Source organism: Macrosteles quadrilineatus, unplaced genomic scaffold, assembly GCF_028750875.1.
Source record: "Macrosteles quadrilineatus isolate MER2022 unplaced genomic scaffold, UCM_ALF_1.0 Scaffold_2__2_contigs__length_208266976, whole genome shotgun sequence".
NCBI lineage: Eukaryota > Metazoa > Arthropoda > Insecta > Hemiptera > Cicadellidae > Macrosteles > Macrosteles quadrilineatus.
The window spans coordinates 94,627,959-94,654,130 of record NW_026542595.1 but is presented as its reverse complement, the minus strand read 5'-3'; the positions used below and the strand labels follow the sequence as shown (position 1 = coordinate 94,654,130).

General features: G+C 35.9%; 2 protein-coding genes across 2 annotated transcripts; both read right to left on the bottom strand.

Moving 5' to 3' along the window:
- Positions 1–1,430: 1,430 nt before the first annotated feature.
- LOC128984607 (gelsolin-related protein of 125 kDa-like) lies at positions 1,431–8,009 on the bottom strand. Its single transcript, XM_054403943.1, has 7 exons — positions 8,006–8,009; positions 6,679–7,281; positions 5,837–5,907; positions 3,520–3,702; positions 3,024–3,162; positions 1,999–2,436; positions 1,431–1,576 (listed from the first exon to the last, which is right to left on the bottom strand). Exons 1-7 carry the CDS (start codon positions 8,007–8,009, stop codon positions 1,431–1,433), a joined length of 1,584 nt encoding a protein of 527 aa, XP_054259918.1.
- A 4,180-nt stretch (positions 8,010–12,189) lies between these two features.
- Positions 12,190–12,753, bottom strand: LOC128984606 (uncharacterized). The gene has a single exon (XM_054403942.1). It carries the CDS (start codon positions 12,751–12,753, stop codon positions 12,190–12,192), a length of 564 nt encoding a protein of 187 aa, XP_054259917.1.
- Between the last annotated feature and the right edge of the window lie 13,419 nt (positions 12,754–26,172).

Below are 26,172 nucleotides of genomic sequence, written 5' to 3'. Positions count from 1 at the left end.
CAGACTGTGGCAGGTAGCCGTGGCAGATTCCCCAAGGGAATTGAACTTGTTTCTCTTTTGATGGCTCATATGGACTATGACCTTTTAGACACCTCTACCAAGTTTCTACGCCCAGCCGTTCTCTCATATTAATTGCCACAAGAAAAAAAACATGTAGTGTATTAACTATATAGATGTAAAAACGTGATTTTATAAGTTGCGGCACATTTTAGCCATGCCATTACTTTCAAATTTTAGTTGTGGCTAGTATGCCACATTTTAAGAAAACCGTTGTAAGCATTTTTAAGGGAGAGGAGGGAAAATGCTTTTACGAACACAGGTAGCCAGCCTGTAGTGTGAGACTCCTGAATCTATCACAGACTACTCACTAAAAAACCCCTCTACTCTGTTGGACACAGACCTAGAATTGTTTGTCACATTACTTCAAGTCAGGTCAACATGTGACCTAAGCCCTCAGGGCTCTCACCATTTTTGGCACTGGTTATCCCCAGAGTTTAAAACACCATTCTTTCAAATTTTTATATAGACTAAAAAATATATAGACAATTTTTTTATATTTATATATATATATATATGTGTGTGTGTGTCCATCCGCACGATAACTTGAGTAATTTTTGTCCGATTTTTATAAAATTTGGTTTGAAGGTGTAAGGTGGGATGAACTTGAATGAGTTTGCGCGAACCAGCATGATCGGACCATGGGATCTGGGTTTAACGGGGGGTTTTATGGGGTAAAAATGGGGTTTCTATTTTTTTAGCCTTAAAACACAAAATTTATAAATTATTCTCCAGACCTTTTTAAATAGCTTAAAAAAAACAAATAATTTAATATATCAAAGTGTTTTTGTACGGTGAATTGTTACGGTGACAATTCAAAAATGTTTAATTAAAAATTCCCATGTTATTCTTATGGAGATGTTGTAGTTGGCTTGTTTATGGATATATATTTTGATCAAACTTGGCGGATTTATTTATTTCATACTAAGCTATTTGTATTGTCATAAAAAACTCACTTTATTAGTTTCCCTGTAGCAGCTAACCCAAGAACTCGTTAAACATAAATGTTAATTTAATAAATTAATTGAAAATCAATCCAGGCAAATGGAAATTCCCTAAGTCGGCAGATTTGCTGCAGCGGGGGTATTTGTTTGTTACTCTTGTCTTTAGTGGGTCTTGTTCTTCTTTCTTTTTCTTAGAGGTTAGGGTTAGGTTTGGGTTCGTCGACAATACGAAATAGGAATAAGACTTCATTACCGGACATCGTGAAAAATGCTTGAAAAACGATGTTTTTAAATTTATATTTAATAAGTTGTGTAATGTTTTTTATAGTTCTTGTAATTAATTATTAGGCTGCCTAGGCATAGTTAGTTAAGCTAAGCTCACTGTAGGTTATTAGGTTGGCAAAGTGGTTTGTTTTATTCCTTTGTCTTTCATTGTTGCTTGTTTGTTAAGTTGTTTAGCCTATGTTTGTTTGTTAGTTCTCGGGCAGCTCCCGGTTTTCCTTTCTTTTTCAACGAGACAGAAGCAAACTCAGCGTTAAGCCGATGTTTTATCATCATGGTCATTGGGGATTTCTCTTCAAATTTGAAACAAATCGCCTTGCTAAACATAGGATTGTCTCCGAATTCAGTCTTGTTTTGAACTGTTTTTAAAGTTTTCTTCAAATCAGCTAGATTAAGCATGTCCTCGCAGCTCATTTGAGTAACGACAAACTTCTTATTCTGTCCGCACTTCACTACTATGTCCCTCCACTGATCCGGCGTGTAAACAAGTGGATGTTTTTTTTGGAACTTTTCTTTCAATTTTTGCGAAATCTCGGTCCAAGGGTAGAAAGGTATGGCCAGGTATTAGGTAATAATGTTCAACAATTTTGTCGAAGTTAGTTGTATAGTGCTACAAGGTTGTAATTCTTATTTTGGCCACCACAGTTGTCCGAGAATATAGCCAACTTTTCGCTTTTGATATTCATGCAAGTTATGTATTTGTACAAACAGCTACCAATCTCTTCACTGCCTCGTTTTGCGGTTCCTTCGTCCCACATAAACATGTAACCTTGATTGTTTCCGCAGTCATGGATACCAACATTGTAGGTCCATAGCTTCCGTAAGTAAAATGCTGGGCCACAGGTGAGTTTAGGGGTGGGTAGTGTTTGTTGCAGGTCAATAGATATTGTATGCAACCTATCAGGATGCATCTTAGCTTCTGTTGTGTATTCAGTAAGCTTTGCCTGCATAGCATCAGCTCTTCTCAAATGCAATTCTTTTTCATTTCGCAAACTTGCTTTTTCCTCCTCGCTTGTTGTTGGTTCACTCAACTTAATATGAATCATATCACATGTTTTGCAAGTATCCGATTTAGGTAATTTGAACCCTATATTGTATTGTTCGTTGAAAATACGCCTGTACTTGTCTTCCGATGCTGGGGTCACATTTTGTTCTGTACAATAATTAAGATAATGATCTCTGTACAAAGATGTAATATTAAGGTCACAATCAAAATACCTTCTGTTAGGATTTTGTTTTCGGCTGTAATGAGTTTGGTATGTAGGTACCGTATTGACTTTATATGGCTGTGCACAGAGGCAACGCTTTCATCAGGGACTCGGTTAGGTCGATTAGAGTGCTTTCCTCTCTTGTCATTTGTTGGCGTAGATGATGATTTAATTTGTTTCAAAAGATTGTTCAACCGACCTCTATTGTTTTGGAGGCCATGCACAGCCATGAAAGTCTTTCGGCATACTTTAACCAGATTACTGTTTACATTCAACTTAAAATAATAAGATTTTTGCCGCCTTGATTCCTCAGGTGCCATCCCTCCGTACCTTTTCTTTACATCATAAGCCTCTATTAAGCCAAACAAATAAGCGTTTTGTTTGTCGAAATTTGCTAGATTCCAAAAACCATCAAATATTTGATTTTTTATTGGCTCTGGTAGTTTATCTTGGCACTTAAGAGGGCAATTACAAAGTTCACCAACAGAATGGGCAGCGACAGGACGCCCGTTTCTATTTATATAAGGCCTACCTTCATTTTTCCTTTTCTTATTTCTCTCTTTTTTAGACATGTTCACTTTCCTTTTTCGACCTCGAACAGGCTTCTCAGGTGTAGGATGGGGAGAACGGGCCCGTATTTCGTTTCCTGCCAAGTCTGCTGGAGCATCCTCCTGAAATAATAAAAATAATTAGTTTATCTTTTTATAAATTTCTTATAGTACTATCTATCAAAGATTTAAAATCATATGTTTTTGTAGTGCTAACCCATAAATATCAGTTAGCGAACCATTCCTTGAGGCAACACAATGCTAACCCTCAAGTGCGTAGTTACAATGAAAGTTTGATTTCAAATACTACTAGTGATGGAAATACCAAACAAATTTTGCTTTACAAGTATAAAGTGTTTTAGCATATTACAGAACAATAAAGCTGTAAAAATAATAAAATATACGCTTATTAAAAAATAAAATGCTATCACAAAACTTTTCAGGTTAACCTAGAGTAATATAGTGCTAACCTGTACTTACATTATTTTCATCTTCTAATAACAAATTCGGTAAAAAGTCAGGATCAGCATCACTGTTGTCAACAGATACGTCACTTTCTTCATGTTCATCAATAAAAAGTTGCCTTCTGACCTGTTCGTTGTCCATATGATCACCCATCATATTTTGCACAAATGGCTTAGCACTGTGTTGACACCAATATGCCTGACAAAGAACAGGGAGGCGACGTAATGCACATCGATACTAGAGCTACCTACCGGACATATCAGCAACTCCATGCAGGCAACTAATAGTTCATATAAAACCCCGCTAGAATGTGCTGTTAGCCTGATTTGGGCAAAAAGTAGGGTTAGCACTTTGTTCCGCCGACCCCTTCAATTGTTCTATAAAATATCTAAGATATGTGGTATCACGATGATTTCATTTTGCACTTACGTGCTGATACGAGTTATCACATTAAAAATGGAAACAAGCTATGACTGACTGTAGTACAGGCTAAGTAAAATAAGGGCACAGTAAAAACATTAAATCACAATGTTAAGATGAACAATAGTTATTTGTGTAACTAGTGGTGAAAGTGGCACTTTGCTGCACACGAGAGCAATGTTTACGCACGAGCCGCAGGCGAGTGTGGAATGATCTCGAGTGCAGCAAAGGCCTTTTTCATTCGTGTTACACATTATATTTTTCCTACAGTCACTATAAAGCATATAAATAATTAGTCTTTCAAACACTATACAACACATTTTTAGGTGCAGCTGGCAACACAAATGGTGCCCTAGAGAAAGTAGTACCCGCGGTCTGTATCACTCCGCTATTTTTCCTCGGCAAGAAATGTGCTCCACGTTTTGAGAATATAGTTCCGTATGTTTTTATAATTTGGAGTGGTTTCCGCGCCTTAAAAATATGCTTTAAAGGTATTTTCTTGTTTATTAAGATCGTAGGAATGTTTTAAAAACGTTTAAAAGAAAAGTCCAGAAAGTTCAGAAATACCGAAACTATAAACACGAAATGACAGGTTAAATCTTAGTTATAGTAGTCAATCAGCTGCTCATAGTATAATTATCTTTAAGTGTTGCCAACCTATTTCCAAGTGTACACGGATTACGTGCATAATAGAACCACGCTGTTTTGTGTTGTTTCGTTGGAATCCTGATGTGCGGCAAAGTATAAACCGTACGGCAAAGTATAAATATGCAGCAATTAGCATCTTTCTGTACTATAAACAGTACAAGGAAGCCAACTTTGTCGGGTGACTGTAGGAAAATTTATTTTACAGCTAATTGTTGTTGCATTACAATGTAATTGGTTAAGGAAGAAGTTGTGGAAAATAAGATGGACTTAATGACTTGTTGAGTTTTTTCCTTTGTGTCGAGGCTGCTGTGTTTCGGAAACGGGCGGCTCTTCAAATTTCAAATTATCATAAAAATGATGACAGTCTCTGGGTAAAACAATTTTCAGATCTTGTAGGTTTTTCCATTTCACCTGTGATATAGTCAAGGGTTTAGAGTGAAGTTGTGGAAAAGAAGATAGACTTAATGACTTGTTGAGTTTTCTTCTTTGAGGGAGGTCTTGGAAGTCTTCATTAAAGTTTAGCTTAGTTTTTATAACACTCGATGGTGAATACATAATCACCCTTATATCAGTAACAGTTGGATCCCCAAAAGATTTTCCTGGGTCTTATTGATTCGTAGACCATTGATCCTTTAACCGAGTAATTTCTTATGAAGTCATAAGTTAGAGTGGTTGTCTGATAGGGTTCGTTATGTCTAGCACTTGTTGTATACCTAACATAATCACTAGGCACGTAAATGGGTTTGTTTTTTATCTTTCTCTCAATAACGGAGTGGACAGAGTCCACTTCCATTTGCGTATGCCCTTTTTCTAGGAATTTTTGTGTTATGTTAACACCATGTTCAACGCTGAAACTCAAAAGAGCATTAGAGAATGTAGAATTTCTATTTTGTGATGTACATCCATCACTCCACAATATGATTGGTTTTTTTGGCTCTACCAAACAGTTCTTAGTCATATAATCTATGATACATGTCGCATAAGTGTTTGCTGTCAGGTCACATTGAGATTCATCAAACCAATAACAGTCCAATAACAGTTCGCCTTCCCTGTATTGACATCGTAGATGCTAAAGTTGTGACATAGCAGCTTCGTTTTATAATACAACGCAGATGCGTTCAAACTGGGACAAACTTTAACAGACTGTAAATCTTGCGTCAATACTATACAATTCCCCTTTGCCCCATTTTCTGTATCTGATTTCATTTCATCTCTAGCTTTGTTTTTTTCTCTGAATATGTTCATTATAAATATCATCACTAACATTTCCAACTTCATGTGAAATGCAGAGATCACATTGATCCTTTTTTGGTGGTTGGAAGGACAGATTCCTCTCTTGAATAAATACGTCAAAAGGTAAATTTTGATAAAGGCTTAACTGGGCCATCAACATGATTCTGGCACAGCTTTTAGTATTCTCGGTAAACATCAGTCATATTATTTGCTCCTGTTGGTTCTATGTACACTTTACTGGTATTTTGCCTACAGTAATGAGACGGTAGCTTTGGTATTTTATCCAGAAACTCTGCTAAAATTTCCTTGGATTTATCTGAGGTGTGTTTTTTGGTCCGAGAAGAATTTAAGAACTGTTTTGATGCGACGATACCATGTTCTTGAGCGCCAGAAACCCAATTCATTACGCTCCATTCTTTCAAGCCAAATGTTGAAAGAAATATTTTTTTACAAACAGGGACATTGTTACCATTAGGTAGCCTAATTTTATACTCATAAGTAAATGTTCTTCTCGATATTTCTCCAGGTTTTTTAGTTACTCTCTTTTTTCTGTTTTCTGTACAAGAGAGACAATATACACTTTTTTCTGATCCCAAGACATTTTGTCTCGAAAATCATTAAAAATGGCGTGACATGTGTTTTTGTCAATACTTTGACAATCTTTGAATTGTGATTTTTGACAAATTTTACTGTCACAAGTTGGCCCCATTTTTCTTTCTTCTCTTTCTGGCCCCCGTTTTCCCTTTTTATTCTGTCGTTGCCAACCAACATACTTTTACCCCTTTTCCCCTAATGACCTGTTTTTAAAGTCGAACCATAGATTTTTATCAACATTAAATTTCCTTTTTCTTTGATTTTTATTCATTCCAATACCTTCCTGATTGTTTTCAGCAGGCACGCCAATTGTTTCATTAGGCTTGACTTCATGTTCACTGATGTCATCTCCATCTGGCTGTGGAACCCAGTCGGGATCATCTACTTCTTCAACCTCCTCTTCTCTATTGTTTGCTGTTAGATGACGTGGCTGTGGAACCCAGTCGGAATCATCTACTTGTTCTTCTTCAACCTCCTCTTCTCTAATGTTTGCTATTAGATGACTTGGCTGTGGAACCCAGTCGGAATCATCTACTTGTTCTTCTTCAACCTCCTCTTCTCTAATGTTTGCTATTAGATGACTTGGCTGTGGAACCCAGTCGGAATCATCTACTTGTTCTTCTTCAACCTCCTCTTCTCTAATGTTTGCTATTAGATGACGTGGCTGTGGAACCCAGTCGGAATCATCTACCGGTTCTTCTTCAACCTCCTCTTCTCTAATGTTTGCTATTAGATGACTTGGCTGTGGAACCCAGTCGGAATCATCTACTTGTTCTTCTTCAACCTCCTCTTCTCTATTGTTTGCTGTTAGATGACTTGGCTGTGGAACCCAGTCAGGATCATCTACTTGTTCTTCTTCAAACTCCTTTTCTCTATAATATTCTGGGCAATTCCACGGTGTCGGACGTAGATTTCAGACACATTTTTCTGCTATTTTAATGCTTTAAAATTACTTTTTGTAAAAAACCTTAATCTTTAGTATTTTTATTTGAAAGAACAGTTCTTTAAGAACATTTTAATATGTAACATTTTTTAAATTTTAAAATCTTTAATGGCTAAACAAATTTTTTTCTGCGTTGTCGGACGTAGAGTGCACAAAATCGATATTTCTTTTTTCCTTATTTGACTTTAAAAATCTGTGAATTTTAAAGAGATAAAACAACAGAAAAAATCATGGATGTAAAGAAACTTATTAGCTTTGAAAAGAGCCTAGGTTCAAGTTTTTTGGTTCAATAGTTTTGACACAAAAAAAAATCTCCTACGGTGTCGGACGTAGAATTTTTGGTGTCGGACGTAGGTTGTGTGATTTTTTTTAGATTTACAAATAATAGGTAGTAATTAAATGTAAAAAAACGTTCACAATTTTATATGAACCCTTTTAAACATTTATTCATGCATTTAAATGAGCCTGAGCAAATAAAATTACTAAAATCCTCTATACCTGGGTTTAAAATATTTAAATTTCGAACATTTACGTTGCACAATATGGTTTGACATTTTACCTTCAGGGAAAAAGTAAAAGACTGTTAAACACTTTACATCTTTTATTAGATATTTTGCTTATTTAACTTAAAAAAGTTACAGCTTCTTAATTCCTACAAATTACCCATTCTCTACAAATTAGTCTCTTTAAAAAAAATAATGAAATGAAAAATTCATGGGCACTTTGGGTTATATGCCTAAACGTAAGACATGAGAAAATGTGTTCAAGGGAGCACATCTGGAAGTGGACCGATGATACTTTTAAATTTATAGTGGTCTCTTGTTCCTCCGTAAGGTTCAGGAGGCTCAATTTTCTTCACAATGTCTTTGGCTTTGTACATAATACAGTCTTCATCAGTTGGCCAGAAATAGTATGCACCTGACTTGGAGCAATGCATTACTTTCACTTTGGCTTCATTTTGTTCAACACACTGTACTTCACCTGGATAGTAATCATTATCGTATTTAACCACAACCCAGTCTTTTTGAGGCACTAAATCCTGAAGGTTTAGGTCATTTCTCTCTATTTCGAAACGCTCGCCATACTCCTGTTCTGAGTCATCACTGTCCGAAGACTCCGGATTTTGAACAATTTTTACTTTTCTTTTTACTAAATCGTCGCTTGTGTCGCCTACAATTAAGAAATCTTTTGATCCAGCTGCCGTCACATAATGCACTTTGTTTAAAGCAGCAATCTCGGCAAAATCTTCTGCTGTGCTCAGAACATGACCTGCATTGGCTTTGCAATAGTTCCAAACACTTCTCTTAACGGTTCCTCCTATGCCGTCAACCACACCTTTGCCGTGGGAAGTTGCAAAGAAATGCCAGTGGATCTCAACCTCAAAATTGCTCTGTAGAAAAGGGAGAACTGAAAACATAAAGCGATTCTTGAATTGAGCTGATGTTCCATCAGAAAATACATTGACCTTAGTAATATCTGGTTGGATTGATTTTAGTTGTTGTAGCAAGAAGTTCAAATAACAGTAAATTTGATTTTTTGTGTGCTCCAGATCATCAGATACAATAACACAGCTTTGACTGACATTTTCCGCAATCCAAGCATACGATGTAAAGACAGTAGCCTGGCTATGGGTCCAATGTGGGCTAGGTCAGAAGCCAATCAGAAGCCAGGTCTGAAAACCATACAAAAATCCAATTAGATTTAAGTCATTAGATTAGGCTTAAATAACAATGCTTACATTTAAAAATCAATGTTGATGTATCAAACATTATTTTGCATGAAAAATGCACTTAAAATACATGGATGAAAACTTGTACTTAACCATTGACTATGAATCCAAAGTCAATGATTAAACTAAATAATCAATGTAAACATCTTGCTTGAAAAGTAAACATAAACAAACTGAATTTGTTTTGGTAAATATTTTTTATTTGTTTTGAGTTTCAAATCATATGACTAAAATCATATATTAAAAATGCAGTTAGGCTTAAAGGCAGTTAGTAGATTAGACTGGAACATAACTGTTTAGGTAAGTTTGATTAGTTACAATTTATTAAAACTAATTTAGATGTTTGAATTCAAATATAGGCTAAATTACAGAAATAAGCTTACCTGAATATGAACTGATTTAAAAAGCAGTGCAAAATACAATCTATGAATCAAACTTGGAAAGCAGAAGGAGCTGTGTAACTGAACTCAACTAACATAACCTCAACTTTGCACACCAGTGTGCTGTGAACTTTCCCTCCAATTTAAAGATGTTTTTTTCTTGCTGTAAATGTAGTGTGCAGAGAAACAATGTTGCCAAATTGCGAACTTCCTGGCATGCTATTATATTTTCATAGGTAATGTGTAAACGTTTATTGGTTTCCCATCATGTTAGCCTATATGGGTTTTGTTTAAATACTTTAAAACACAGTTTAGGAGATTTAATAACCAACAGTTGTAGCAAATGTTATATATTTTTTTTTACTTTTGAAGCTTACAAAAACTTATAAATTTGGGTGATATGTTTTTATTTATGTTTAACAATGGGGGTGTGGGATAAATTTTACATCTAATTAAACTGAAAGGTTCCTTAGTGCAGGTTAATTGAGTACTATGATAAAAACTCAACTTAGGGTTTTATAGTATATGCAGCATGTTACGGTATTTAACATACACTACCCAATTTTAGTACTTTGGTGTCGGACGTAGAGTCGGACGTAGGAAATATTTCCTACGTCCAACACCATGATTAAAAAAAAACCATACATGATAGATTTTTTTCCAAACATGGATCATTTAGACCTATGTAAACTTGCTTTGCATACTAGATTTCAAGCTTTAAAAAAAAATCCCTCTAGCCATAGTAAAACTAAACGTACATTTTTGGTGTCGGACATAGAATTTAATCTTTCTTAATGTTAAACATCTGTAGGGTGGACAGAAAACCTTTTTCTTAATTCTAAATTGCATTAATATTTAGCTTTACTCTTAAACTATCAAAAAAATAATTCATAAGGCTTATTTGAGTAAATTTTGTTTGTTGGTTATGAAAATAACCAACATGGTTGTAAATCGGAGTGGAAAAAAAAAACGGTAGTCTATAAAAAAACATGTATATATTTTTTATTTATTTATTTATTTTTTGTAACCAATGTTATGAGTGGAAAGCTACACTAACGAGCTTTCCAAAAATGTATAACAGTAATGGGTTTGATAAAGTTGACAAAAAAGTATAGAGGTTGACCATTTTATGGAATTGCCCTTCTGTTAATGGCAACATGAGCTCATCCAAGGCCTCATGTTCAGGGGTCGTATTTTCAAGACAATCATCATTTTCTAATTTTTCATTTTTGCCTTTAGAATCATGCACTTTAATTGGGCTTATATAGTCATGATCATTATGTACAGAACTCAAATTGATGTCTGATACATTACAAATGTCATCAAATATCATTGGTTCGTAATCAGCCAGGTTCGGTAGGTCTACAGATTCTTGGCTAGTAGTTAAGTCATCGTTTTGAGGAATATCCTTTACGATACTGATGCGTTCGGGTAATGTTCTTTAATTGCAGACAGAATACTATCTACTTCCTTGTCGGAATCATCCATTTCCCTGAAAGTGACGAACCAGATTAAAACTTGGACAGGCGGCTATAAATTGTGCCAGTCATAGCTTGTTCCTCGTTTCCTGATTTTAGTTATATCGGGTACCAAAGTTACGTGCAGATTCTATTATGGCGGGAATAAATTCTAACCCTACTAATCTAAGTACTGTACTAAAATACTAAGGCTATAGCATAATTATAAACATTATTTTGTTTTCTATCTGTACAAATTCACTAAGACACGGTAATTAATGAAAAAAACAACTCTTACCTTAATATGTTAACAATATCAAACGTATTTTAGTAAGAAAACAGACACACTTTGAGATCACAACGCACAGTACTTTACAGCCATCCAGGAGATACGTGGTCTCACCAGAAAATAACAGCTTCATGTCGATAATCGAGATACAAGGTAACACTACCTCGAAGTTGGGGAGTGATGGTGAGCACAGTCAGTGGAGAAGATTTAACTTCGTCCATATTATCTAAATTTATGGTGTTGAAGTTAGAGATTGGCCAATCCGCAGGGGGGAGTTGTAGCCAGGCGGGTCCGTGCCACCAAAGTGAGTGGTTTACCAATTCAGAAGGTAATATTCCTCTTGACGCACAGTCCGCGGGATTGTCGTTACTAGACACGTGTCTCCAACAATGGGAGGGAATGAGCTCTTGAATTTGAGCCACCCGGTTCGCCACATGTCTTCAGACGATACGGGAGAGTTTGTATCCATGAGAGGGTTACAGTAGAGTCACACCATATCCATGAGAGGGTTACAGTAGAGTCACACCACAAAATTGTGGAGTTAATGTTTAAGACACTAGAATATTGAGAACGTACATATTGGACTAATTGAGATAGCAGATGCGCCGCGCACAACTCTAGCCGTGGTAAAGTCACTTTCTTCAAAGGTGCAGCACGAGTTTTAGATATTATCTGAGTGACATGCACATTCTGATCAGCGTTAACGTCTCGCAAATATACCACAGCAGCATAACCAGCCTCAGAAGCGTCTGAAAAACCGTGAAGCTCATAGATACCACCAGAAGAGAATATAATTGGTCGGGGGATCGACAGTTTGTCAATGTTCTGTAGATCGGCTACGAAATTATGCCACTTTAAGTCGAGTTCCGAAGTTAAGGGTTCATCCCAAGAAATACCGGAAGTCCATAGTACTTGCATGAAGCGCTTGGTAATCATGACACAAGGGGACACCAGTATGTAGCCTTTCTGCTGTATACAGCACATACTCTAGCTTATTTGATTTGTCCGGCACTTGCTGCATTCGGTGCGCAGTGTCCCCTGATGGTCCTGCGGTCGGACCTATTTCTCTTGAATGAGCCTGGGTTTTTTTTAATACAACACATATGAGTTGGAAAGAGCAATATCCTCTTCCAATATTTTGTCGTCTGGCGAGTGCATGAGGTGTGGTAGATACTTTTATCACTTACATCCACCCCGCTCATGTATTGGTTAGGCCTATACATGTGTATAAGTACAGGTTTTACTGCTTCTAGCCCTTTTTTGCTCTGGACAAAATTGTCCTCTGCATGGCAAGCAGTGGTCAGGGTAAATACCGATTTTCTTGAAGCGTTCTGCTTGGATGAAACGAAAAGGATGTTTTTGTGCCTGAAGTAAAGAGTTTGTACAGCTTCTAATTCAGTATTTTTTAGTGTTGTTGCAAGGTACTGAGAATTCTTGTTTATAGCTCCAGTAAAGTAGGTGTTCCTTTCATGCAACTTCAATGCTAGTGGTACTTTGGTGTAAAATTGATTGGTGAACAGATGATGGCCTTTGTCGAGGAGACCACTTTTCTCCATTAGGTACCTCTAACACACATTCTTGTACAAATGGCCTAGGTTTATCAATCAAGAAATCTGTGCCACTGTGTACATTTCAAGGTGTAAGACAAAGTTTGTGGCAGAATCACAACTGCTTGTGTTTTTTCTTAGGAAGATATTGTATGTAGGCACAACGGTTTTTCATGCCTATAAGGCTCATCCAGAGGTGCCACCTTAGGTCAGGGAAAAATCGGGACATTGCCCCCTCCCTCCCGGATTAACATAGGCTTTAATGCGGGCATAAGGAACCAAAATCGGGACTGTCCGGGCAGAATCGGAACGGGTGACAACCCTCAGCTCATCGTCGTAGCAAAAAATGGGTGTGACTGAGATTCTCTAGTATCCCAGTAGCCTGTTATATTCTTGAGTTTCCAAATCCCTTGTTTATGAATAAACCAAAAAACTTCTTTATGTCTGCAACAGTACAGTCTTAGACCTTTTGTCTTTCAAGCGCTTTCTTTGCCGACGCATTTACACTGACAAATTATATTCCAGATAGCCTGGGTGGAGAAAAGATAGAAGTATTCAATAGGTACCTACTATTTCTAGGCGGAAGATTTTGAATGCCAGTGTTCCTCCTAGTAAATTTTGGTTCTGGTGGATAAACTCGAATCTAGAGCAAATTTGGAGGACCTTTTTTCTTCTAAGGCCTAGGCCCACTACTGCAAGGTACATAATTACTAGGCACCCTTAACTTGTATCCAAATCATCGTAATCATGAATGTATTCTTCCCCACTTCTTCTTGAAAAGTCCAGTAACAATTCTGAATCAATATTCTGAGGCGGTAAACCTAAATTGAAGTCATCTTCAACATTGTCATCATCTAAGTTATATCTCTTATTTCTTCATTTAATAATTCCTTAATTTCACTAGCTCGCAAATAATCACACATTTTGTACACATAACCCGAAACAAACACACAACAACTCACGTAACCGTAACCATAACAACGACAGTGCAAACTTACAGATGCTCTGATTTTTAGTCCCAGACCAGAAGGAAACGGCCGTCATATGGTTTTGTTATGAAGCCTAGCAATCCCGCCTGAACGTAGAGTAAAGATAGCAACCCGATTCTAGCGCTTGTACGGCTTTAGATTCTACAAAACTAAATCAGGCGGCTGACCCTTGGAGGGTGAATGGAAAGTCCACAAAAATAAAATTTAACGTTTTTGGCCTTAAAGTTATTCTAAACTATTGTCTAGCTAGACGGTACATAGGAAAATCTTAATAAGGTTCATACATGCAGTCTCATCTTGGCACTATTCAAAAGTTGGAATAGCTCACAAATCTACATAACAGTAAACGATAAAACATGAGCTTAGTTCTTATTTGTTGTTTAAAGGTTTATTGCGGACATTTTCCATCACGATTGTAAAAAGCAATACCTAACGTTTCGGGATCTGGAATCTGATCCCGTCCACAGGTGAAAAAACAACAATGAACTTCAAACAAATAGTTCTCATATATTTGTTAGTAAGTTGCAGAAGATATAGTAGCCTAACAAATGTTTGATCCTCACTTCCATGAAAAAATCCCAATAGCAATAGCAATAGCATAGCAACGCTGGTGGCGCTGCCTACGGATTGACAGGCAAAGCTCTCTCAAAACGCTTAATGCTTTTTACCAAGCGGTTGGCATTCTGGGTTATAGTAGTACGTTTTCTGTGCCGATACAGAATACTTTGACAAGGTACAGCTAACTGTGTTAAAAGTATAATTTAAAATTTTTTCAAACAATTTATAAAAATTCTTTTAAAATTTTAAAAAATTTTAAAATTTTAATTTTTTTTATTAAAAAAAATATTTTTTTGGTTTCGGATTAAGCGGACTTTCGGATTACCGAAGTTCGGATTATCGGGACTCCACTGTATTAACTGAGGTGAGGAACACAACAAATTTCTCACTTCTCTTGAAAAAAGAGAGGTTATGTTTGCCCATGCTTTTGATTGTAATTAAATACTTATCAGAGATGAATTTAGTGATGCATATAAATAATAATAATAATAAACACATCTTACCTTATGTAGATCGTAGACTCTCAGTTATCCGGCAAATATAGGACCGTCATACTGCCGTATTAGTGAAAATGCCAGATTATTGGAAGTTCATCAAGAAAACCCCTTAAAATGCACAAAACAAGTGTTTTATTGAACCAAAACAATTCGTATCAGGTATTGGAATAAAAAACGTCATTCAGAACATTTCTTTTAGTAATAACATTTTTATGGAGTGTACAGCAGGGCCTACTAATCTAAGAAAACTAAATACAAACATAACCCTTAACTGTTGAAAAAAATTAATAACGACATATTCAAAACTTTTCATTTAGGAACAACATTTTTATAGAGCAGCACAGTAGGGCCTACTAATACTAATCTATCGTCACTAATTCCATGACAGTCAAAAAACTGTCAATCTTCTTTTGCTTTTTAGCTTGAAAAGACACATTTAACTTTTTCTCTTGAAGTCGTTTTAAGAGAAGAATCTCACTCGCAGATACATTGTTTTCTTCAGCCCACTTAACATATGTGGTATAAGCATCCATAGCAGCATCGTTGCTCACATTGTGAAGACTGCACGCTGCCCCAATCTCATCACTGTCTTCTTCATCTTTATTTGTCATCTGGTCGACTATTTCGTCGTCTGTCATTATCTGTCCATTTTCTTCTTCCTCGGCGTGTGCCTGTTACGCTCTTGCATGAACTATGCATATAGACTATCCTCAACCTGAGGAAACTCGCCTTTCTTCATTGTTTTTCTTACACTTTTCACATTGTCACTGTTTACACAGAATGATGCTATTTTCTCGCAGTTCTTTCGTATGTCATGAATAGTAGCCCGGCCGACTCCATACTCGTTGGCTAGATTTGTATGCCTGTCACCCCTGTCCAGTCTCTTAAAAATCTGGTTTTTTAAATCAATGTTTCCGTTTGCACTGAGACATTTTTACTCATTGCTTATCTACAGTTACATTAGTTTTGTTCAGTACTGTAGTGTACTTTGTCTCGTTAACTGACACAACAAAGCATACATTCACACTAGTCACTCTGAATTACACTGTTACAGACACGGGACAACGCAACAACTGACGACCGGAAGTCGTCTGTTTTCAATAGTTTCAATAACGTGTCTCTACTTGAATCCCCCACCACGCCCGTCAACAGACGCCGGATTACTGGAGTGCCGGAGTTGCGCAGTGCCAGTTTACAGAGAGTCTACTGTATTTGTATTGTAACGAATTTGAGACTGCTCAACAACCACTCTTTAAAAGTAAATAAAAGAACAAATAACTAAACTAAACAAAGCAAAATGGCTTCCAGAAAACAGAAAGTTGGAGTAGACTAACAGTTCAACCGGTGAGAATAAGAATAACATAGATTTAATGTGGAAGGAATATTTGAATTTTTACTAATTTATCACGGGGTGAGGTTGATTTTAAGTACTGTTAATTATATTAAACTATCTTGATAATGACACTGCATTAAGCTTATTCTCTAAAACAGACAGGAAAAATATTTATCATTTAGTCCTAATTCTTACCTAAAACTAAATTATATACCTATTTTATATACCTTTATTTTCAACCCTCATGTAATGGTAATAAGAACAGTACACGGAGGGGAGGATTAGTAACTTTTTCTTCTATGAAATCTTGAGAAAATTATGATAATTTTATTTTTCTGATTGAGTTATGTCTAGTTCAGTTGCTATGCAACATTTAAGGTTGAATTCAATTTTATAACAATTATTTTACTTAATAAAAAAAGGGTTGAACTGAAAATTTTCAATTTCTATAGAATGACTCTCTTGGCCTTTTTATATTTATTTGTGGTTAGGTCACTTGTTCCTTTTCACTTGATCCAGTATCTTTACCATAATTAACTTAGTTCTTTAACAACAAGTTCACGCAAAGTGTTAGGAACATTAGGCCTCTGTGCAAAGAAAGATCTAACTAGCTCGTTCTTGGAGTTGAAGAGAAATGTTCATTTTTGGAACACTAAGAATTTTATTATATTGTTATAATTAGCTAGACATGTCTTCTTTGCAACTGACGATGAGGTGACGATTTTATCCTTTCCTGTGTGATCATGCAGTTGGGCTACGATTGTCTTTTACCTTTCCAGAAGCAAACCATCTAATACGTTTTCTGGTTAAGTGGACCATTGCAATGTGGTGTCATTTGTCCAATGCATATGAGGATGGAAAACAGTTCAATCCCTATTAACATGTTAATTGAGTTGATGGTGAGATGAATTGAGGATCTGCTAGTTGAATTGAGGGTGATATCTGCCAGTTCCCGGTGTTTGTCTTTACATTTGATCGATGACAAGTGATGTAGGCCATTGCTCTATGGACGTTTTGTAGGCTGTGAGTTGGGAATGAATGGTGCAGACAATAGAGAAGAAGTTGTTGTTGTTGTCTGTTGCTCACCAATACCACGGTAGACGTTATGCGCTTGTGCAATCTTAATCTATCAGTAATTCTTTCGGTTATGAAGTTATATTGAGATGCTGAATCTAACAGTATTCCACATTGATGCATTTTACCCTGATGACCTTTACTGTTAACTACTTCTGAGGGTAGTACTACCTGAAGGTTGTCAAATTGAGATACAAGTGTTGTTTTGTCTGATATACAAGGACAGTTGGATTATTTTGTCCAATTTGTCACGAATTGTGGATATTTTCTAGGGACATGATATGTGGATGCGATACTCCCTGGTTTGGATTTAATTAGACATCTGCCATAACAGCTCCGAGCTCCGACCATTCTCACTGCTTCTTTCAAACAAGAGAAGAGTTACTTTCCTCCAAGTCCTAATGAAAATCACTTTAATTAAGACAGTTAAAGTTGTCTTAGGCTAAATTATAATCATAGATTTTTATTATAAACTAGGAAACCCGCGCGGCTCAATGAGCCCTATAATAATAAACACAATGTTGAGGAAAATTGCTGCTTGAAGTTAGTTACAGTAAGATTTTTAAGAGTTGTCTGAAAACTTGTTGAGTTTAAATATCTCTAATTGTGTGGTGAAGGTATACGTACATTTCTGTTCTCAGTTTTGACTGATTACTTCTATTGAAGCTAAACTTTCTCCTTAAATTTTAATGAGCATGTCTGTAATGTATTACAACAAAGTTCTTACAGTATGAAGAACTGAAGACAATTAATTGTTGCCTTACTGATAATCATCATTGGGTCACTTCATTTATTTGTGCAGTAGCTCTATTTGATTAATTTATTTTCGTAAATAATAGGCCATTGGAGCCAATCTTGAACAGTAGGGTGCTATCAATAATTTCAGGAGCTCCAATTTTTTAGGTATACAGCCTAAACTTCCGATTATCTGCGGGACTGACTGGTGGGAATGCCGCAACATTGCCGTTAATGATTAAACAAAGGTCGAAGGCATTAAAAAACAACACACAAGTGCTTTAAGTTTATTACTATAAAAGGACCTGATAACAAAACTTAATAAATTTCATCCATGTTATAGAAAAGTAATGTTTACTGTTTAACAAAAAAATCTGTCATTTGCTTTTGCTTTTTGTAGCGAACCTTTTTTTTTATTTGAGTTTTCTCTACATCATCTTGTCACAAAGAGCTGCGTCGTCTTGGTCTTCAAGGTATTAAACAATCTCATCAATGTTTCCTAATGCTGCATCATGAGTAACAGTCCTCTGCATCTGCATTTCCTTTCATCCTCATTGTCTTCCGATTCAATCCCTCGTATTTGATTTATGATGTTTTCATCTATGAGGTGCTCAAGATCTTCCGCCAGGATTTCATGAGTGCAGACTGCTTGACAGATTTCCAAGCATTTTTAATATCATAAACACTGTCGAGAACCGTGTAGTCTTTGAAGGACGTCTTTAGGTCATCTCTATCATCGATCCTTTTCTTCAGCAAAGCCGTCCTGTATTTTTTCTTCATCAAAGCATTATGCCACCTTGATCCATGGGTTGAATAAGGGCTGTGACGTTTGGAGGCAAAAACTTCACAAAGAAATTTCCATTGTCCAATTATAACACACTTTGTCCAGGGTGGACCGAAGCATTATCCAGAAGAAGCACAGCTTTTTAGGGAAATGTTTTTACCTAAGGTGCTCTCTATCTAACCTGGGGAACAAACTTGTTATGGAACCAGTCTTTAAATATTCGTTGATCCATCCAGCCTTTTTCTGGTTTTAGTAATGAACGGAAGGTTTTCGGCTCTTGTTCCTTTAAAAGATCTTGGTCTATTGGACTTTCCTATCACCAACAGTTTAAGTTTGTGCGATCATGACACATTATTACACGGCATAATTGTAATCCGCTCTTTGCTTGACTTAAGCCCTGCAGTTTGCTTCTCGGTCTCAAAAGCCAAGGTTCTTATCAATACACATTTTCAAAATAAGCCTGACTTGTCAGCGTATTACTACTGTTTCCCTAGATTTGACCAAGAGATTGTACGATTTGAAAGGCATAACCAAATTAAATTCAAAACAATTGTAATTTATTTAATACAAAAGAAGTTAGTGAATAAAATAAAATACACAAAACTATAGAATAAGAAGAAGTTAGTTAATAATTGACAAAGAACTGATGGAAAAACTGCAGTATTGACTTAATCTAGTCGTGGTATTTGGCTTCCATACAATTCAAACCGAAAAATCTCAGATTTATTAGGATAAAACAGATCAGGTGATGTAATGTATGGCTTTAGTTTTAGTATAATAAAAATGAGGATTGCCAAAATATTTAGTTCATTAAGTTCTTTGGCTATTAAGTGAAATAGTCTATAATACACACAAACTTAAAAAAAATAAGTCTTAATGTTCTTACTTTAGAGTTTATCAGACCGAGCCTAATGTCTTTTAAAAACATACTTTTTGTTGCTTCTAGTAGCGTTAATCAATTTCTTGTTGCTCTTGTAAGTTGAGATCAAGTCAGCATAAGACAAGTCCAAATTTAAGGTTATTAGCAGTTCTGCTCTAGTTAAGTCGACAGAGCATTGATTCCGAACGTTTGCCATTTTAGAGACATACTTGAAAACACTCTTTCAACATAAGCATTTGATGGTGGAATGCTTAAAGCGCACGACACAATGAATCGTAATTGGGGAAACTTCTCTTCTTTAGCATTATGGAATAGGCTTACCCATTTCTCCCCAACCGTTAAATCACTAGAACTGAAAACAATGGGTAAGACAGGTTTGATTACACTAAACTCATCAAACAGTTCATCGAGAGAAACATTTTTGTCAATTCCCATGGATGCGGCTGCTTTGTCAACTTCATTGTATGAAATCCCTCGTTGTAAAGACAGCCGTGACATCTTCTTAAGAGTATTTAATATTTCACATAAATATGAATTGGTCCTGCCAAACTGAATAACATATACAGGGTGAGTTTCTACTAAGTGCGTTAATTTTTACCAGTTATTCTACTCACTAAAAGGAACAAAAAATGACAAACAAAAATTTTCCATCCCCACCCGTTATGCTGTAATGGCCGATTATGTGAATTTTTAAAATTACCTGTAGTAGCTTCACTAAAACGAGCATAGAAATTAAGCCAATACACGTACAGCATAATAACTTATACCAATAAAAAGAGCGTTAAATTTCCTACAAAACCATTGCAACGCCTTTAACATACAACCATATTTTAACCGTTGTATGTCTCACATAACATAAAAAAAGAAGTTTCAAAATTAATTCTTTACAACTTCAAAGTGGTTTTACAACTATACATACTAATGTGATGTTTTGTCAAATCACGTGAAAAACTTTGCCATTTTATGCCCTTTAAAATGATGTAACCCATTAGGTTATTGCTGTATTAAAAGTTCGAAAAATTAGGTCAAAACCGCGTCAAGGTCAGAGTTTTTGGAATCAAAACATTGAACCAAATGTAATACAGTATCTGTTAATTTCTTTGCTATCTTATAATCAGCTGACATCTGATCACCAGCTGATTTAAATTTTTGGCTTGTAAACATTTAAATTATTAACTATTTCATGAACATACTTGGAAAATATTATAATTGTTTAGTGCTTTGTTGGTGTTCACCAACAAAGTGTCTTGATATGATTTTATTTTCCGGGTTCTGTTCTCAAATGCAGCTGTAATCTGACGTGAATACAGTCGTCAGTTTCCTAATAGGTGACTTTCAAATGAACGAATATTCATCAGTGTCCATACAAGTTTCCATGGGCACTAAACATCATTATGTTGGGAACGTGATACAAGATGTGTATTGTGTATGTGTTTAAGAAGCTGTGTCAGATGTGTTGAGGTGGTTTGAAGACGATCCACGGACAAGAACAATGACAGTTTCTCGTAACTTAGGTATTTCTCAGCTATTGAGAAAGGAAAAATTGCATCCCTACCATTTTACACGAGTACAGATTATTGTACCAAAGATTGTCTACAGAGACTTCAGTTATGTCGCTCTGTTAGTTGACTTGATCATCGTAACTTCCTCAAGTCGATTTTGTGGACAGACGATCGAATCCAAGTTTACACGGGATTGTATTTACAACATCCATAATGGGCATCACTATGCTACAGAAAACCCACATGTGATACACCAGTGTCGAAACCAAACAAGATTTAAGTTGAATAGATTACTCTAAAACCAGTTAGTTGGCCCTTTCATTGATCTTCCATATTCATTAAACTGCTGTCAGTATCTCAACGTCCTTTCTGATACTCTACCAAGGTTCATTGAAGACGTCCCGTTGGATGTACGTAAGCGAATAGTTTAGCAAGCATATGGTGCACCTCCCCACTTCAATAATGGGGTGCGAATTTACATTGGAAATACTTTCCCATTGTGGATTGGAAGAGGCGGATCAATTGCTTGGCCACCACAGTCACCAGACTCCAATGGACTACTACGCTTGAGGTTACCTCAAACAGGAAAATTACCGAACACTATTTCAAACAGCGGATGAGCTAAGAAATCGGACTTAAGCTTCCAACCTTCTTCAAGAGGAGCTAAAATTAAAGGCAACAGTGAAAAACTTTCGGAAAAGACCATTTTTATGACCACATGTATTAGAGCAAAAATGGTGGACATTTTGAAAACTTACTTTGATTAAAAATCTAGAAACCAGACTTTACAGGATTCATTTTGTTTATTTGTACAAATGTATTAACCTAGATTTTTATCAAATTTATTTTGAATTTTTGTCATATGAAATAGTTAATAATTTAAATGTTTACAAGCCAACAATTGCAATCAGCTGGTTTTGTTAACAACTGATCAGCTGATCAGATGTCAGCTGATTATAAGATAGCAAAGAAATTTACAGATACTGTATTACATTTGGTTCAATGTTTTGATTCCGAAAACTCTGACCTTGACGCGGTTTTGACCTAATTTTTCGAACTTTTAATACAGCAATAACCTTATGGGTTACATCATTTTAAAGGGCGTAAAATGGGAAAGTTTTTTAAGTGATTTGAGAAAACATCACATTAGTATGTATAGTTGTAAAACCACTTTGAAGTTGTAAAGAATTAATTTTGAAACTTCTTTTTTTATGTTATGTGAGACATACATCAATGAAAATATGGTTGTATTTTAAAGGTGTTGCAATGGTTTTGTAGGAAATTTAACGCTCTTTTTATTGGTATAAGTTATTATGCTGTACGTGTATTGGCTTAATTTCTATGCTCGTTTTAGTGAAGCTACTACAGGCAATTTTAAAAATTCACATAATCGGCCATTACAGCATAACGGGTGGGGATGGAAAATTTTTGTTTGTCATTTTTTGTTCCTTTTAGTGAGTAGAATAACTGGTAAAAATTAACGCACTTAGTAGAAACTCGCCCTGTATAGTTATAGATGTTAGGATAGTGAATCACTGTATTTAAAAACTTTACAATACTCACTTTTATTATTATTAACTAAGAGATAAGGAACTACTTTCATCCTACACACAACCACAGCAGAACACTATCCCTGAAGTTGATTATGATTTGACATGTTTGACAGAGCTACGTCACAGCTGACATGCTAGGACAGCTGATTGTCAGAGTTACCAATGCATTGGTTTAGTGCATCACTTCTATAAGAGGTTACAGTCCAATGTTTGTAAAGAACTGCTGATAAGAGAGTCCAATATTTCTTATCATTGCCCTGTGTATCACCTGTTATCTTTGATGGTCACTTTTGAGCAAAATAGCAGGATGTCTGCTGTTGATAATAGCAAACACAAATATAAACTAGGTGAAAAAGTGTTTGCTAAAATAAGGGGTCATTCTCACTGGCCTGCTTTTATTGATTCTCATGAAGCAAACTTGAAGTATAAAGTCATCTTTTATGGAACATCAGAATCAGCTATTATTAAGGAAATAAATATTTGTCTTTATTTAGAAAATAAAGCACGGTATGGGAAACTGAAAAGTAAAAACTTTCTAAAGGCTATTAAGGAAATAGAGCTCTCATTTAGAGATATTCAAAAGTTGAATAAGTCTCAAAATAGGAGTGCAAATAGTACAAATCAAAATGAATCTACCATCATAGTTGATGAGCCCTCTGCATTTAGTAGCCCTTTGCATCCACCTAGGTCTTTTCCTAACAATACTGACATGACAATAAGTAGCAATGTTGATGAAAATAATGTAAGCAAACCTGTCAATACTAGTGAAGTTAAAGGGTGTGAAGTCCCCTTGATTGATCTGACAAACAATTTACCCTTAAATACTGAGGTTGTATCCACTGGTATAAATACCATCAACAAACAAAATGATCTTTGCCTGTCTCTGATAAATAATGAGTGGCTGACTGATGAAGTCTTCATGAAATATTTTGAATTATTGACATTGAATATAGTAAAAAATAACCAAATTTTATTTATAAATCCGGTAATTGCTCAGGCAATTAAATGTTTAAAAGACATTGATTTTATCCTGGAAAATCTAAAAATGTTGGAGAGTAAACACATTCTCATCCCTGTTAATGATTCACCAGCAGTCGACAAACCGGGGGGCTCAGGCTCTCACTGGAGTTAGCTGGTATATGTGTCAGCCCAAAGCAAGTTTCTACATTTTGATTCGGCTGGAGCCGCTAACTATGAACATGCTCTACAAATTGCTAAGTCACTGCATAATTACCTACGAAATAAAGGGCCTTTGGATCAAACAACTTAATGCATATGACTGTGGGGTATATGTACTTATGTATGTGGACATTATCGTACAACTAATTCTACAGGAAAGGCCATTCGATGCTTGGAAATCACTGCTCCCAGACATCACTGAATCGGACCTACTGACAAAGAGGGGACAGCTAGCTATATTATGCAATGGCACTCAGCTTAAATTGACAGCAGATGTAATAAGCACTTTAATGGTGAAACCGAAGAACAACTTTAGAGTGACTCCTGCAGCAATTATAGACAGAGGATGTGAAAGATCAGCTACACAGCTCAACATTAGTAGGTCTACTCAATCTAATGTTCATCATCAAATGGTGGAGAGAAATAATGTGGTGCAAGAATGTAACAATGGTGGCTTTAGGCATCAGAAGAATGCATATAGACCTAAACATGCTGTAACTTATTATCCAACAATATCGAATAGGTTTTCTTCACTGGATAATCATCAACCAGAAGAAGAAAGGTTACCAATTCATGCAATGCCTTCATATAAGGACAGAGTTATTTGCAAGGACAGCACTTCTAAGAAAACCAAATATGCAGCAAAACTACATCGAGACAACAAACAACGATCATCAGATACAAATGTGGTGAATTTATCAAACAGAAATGGGAGTCAATCTCGGTGTTCCAAATTACATGTGTTTGCAGATAGTCACGGCAAAGATTTGGGAAACTTAATCAAATCATTGATGCCTCGATCCACTGATACCTTTGTTTTAGCAAGCTCAGGAGGTAAACTGGATTACATATTAGAAAAAACTACTAACAAGATTAAAGATTTTAAGGAGGATGATGTAGCAGTAGTAATTGCAGGTGCCAATGACATCGGAGACACAACTATAAAAATGAAGAATAGTGAAGATAACATTCCAGCGGTCTTAAACAAATTTGCCACAACTAACAGCCAAACAAACATCATTTACGTTACGCTGCCCTACCGTTTTGACTTATCTTGGGACCACCCTATTAATAAAGAAACACATGCAGTCAACGGTGAATTGAAAAAAATGAGTCATCTTAATGTTGTTAGTATTTGTGATTTTAAACGTAGATTTTTCACCATTCATGGGCAGCACTTGAACAAACACGGAAAACAGTTGCTGAGCAGAAGAATTGCTGACATTGCCTCAAACCTGACCCTTACAAAAAGATTGAAAGAAATAGAATCGAAAATATTTTTAAAAGTAGTTGAGGATTCTATGGACACTTATATTGACAAATATTGCAGTAGATCAGAAGTTTCATATGCACACTGTATTTCAGCAGATCTCGACAATACAGAGAAAAATATGAGTCAAGGGGTTGCGACTGTGTTCAGTGACAAATTTGGAAGACCAACTAAGGAGGCCATTGTTTCACTCATTTGACATATCAAAAAACTAAAACGGGAGCAGCTGTTTACAGTCTTATTACAAAGCCTAAATATTTTCAAAATTTCAACAACTTAACTGAATATAAAAATAACTACAATCTAGCCTTTTCTCAACTAGCGGAAGATTTCAAGGCTAAAAATCTGCAAATTCTGATATGTTCAACTATGGGTTGTAATCGTGATAGAGTCCCACCCAAGCATTTTGTGACCAATTTATTGAAATTTCAAAATGTAACGGGAGCTACTATTTTTATCATAACAGGCAAAAAAGACCCACACAAATATCTAAAAAATAGATTAAAGCAATCAACTTTTGTAAAGTACCTGAAGCAAATAATAGTTGACGAATACTTCAAGAGCTGTGCTGGACAAAAGGCCTTTGTTGACAACTCCAGTGGTAAAAATACTGAGAGAGTAAATACTGAAACAACTATTTGTATTGCTGACAGAGGAGATCAAGAACATCTAAGATCAAGTATACAACCTGCATTGCTGACACTGTCAGTTAGCACCAACCACCCTAATACCGAGCCGACTGATGTACCTTCACCTTCCCTGACTGAGATGATCAACAGCAATCCTGAATCTGAGATGAGCAACAGCAATCCTGAATCTGAGTCCATTCTATCATCTCGAGAAGAAAAAAGTGGTGTTCAAAGTGATATGGGCAATCATGTGATTGGTGAATTAGTGAATGTTTCTTTAAATCCTATACCTGAAGATGACTCTTTAATAGATTTATGCTCAGAAAATGTAAACAAAAAAATCAACTTGGAATGTGAAACCATGCAACTGAAAGATATTGGTAATCAGACCTCCACAAGTCACTTTTTAAACTCCCAGGCATGGCCATGTCTGGTAGCAAAGTGA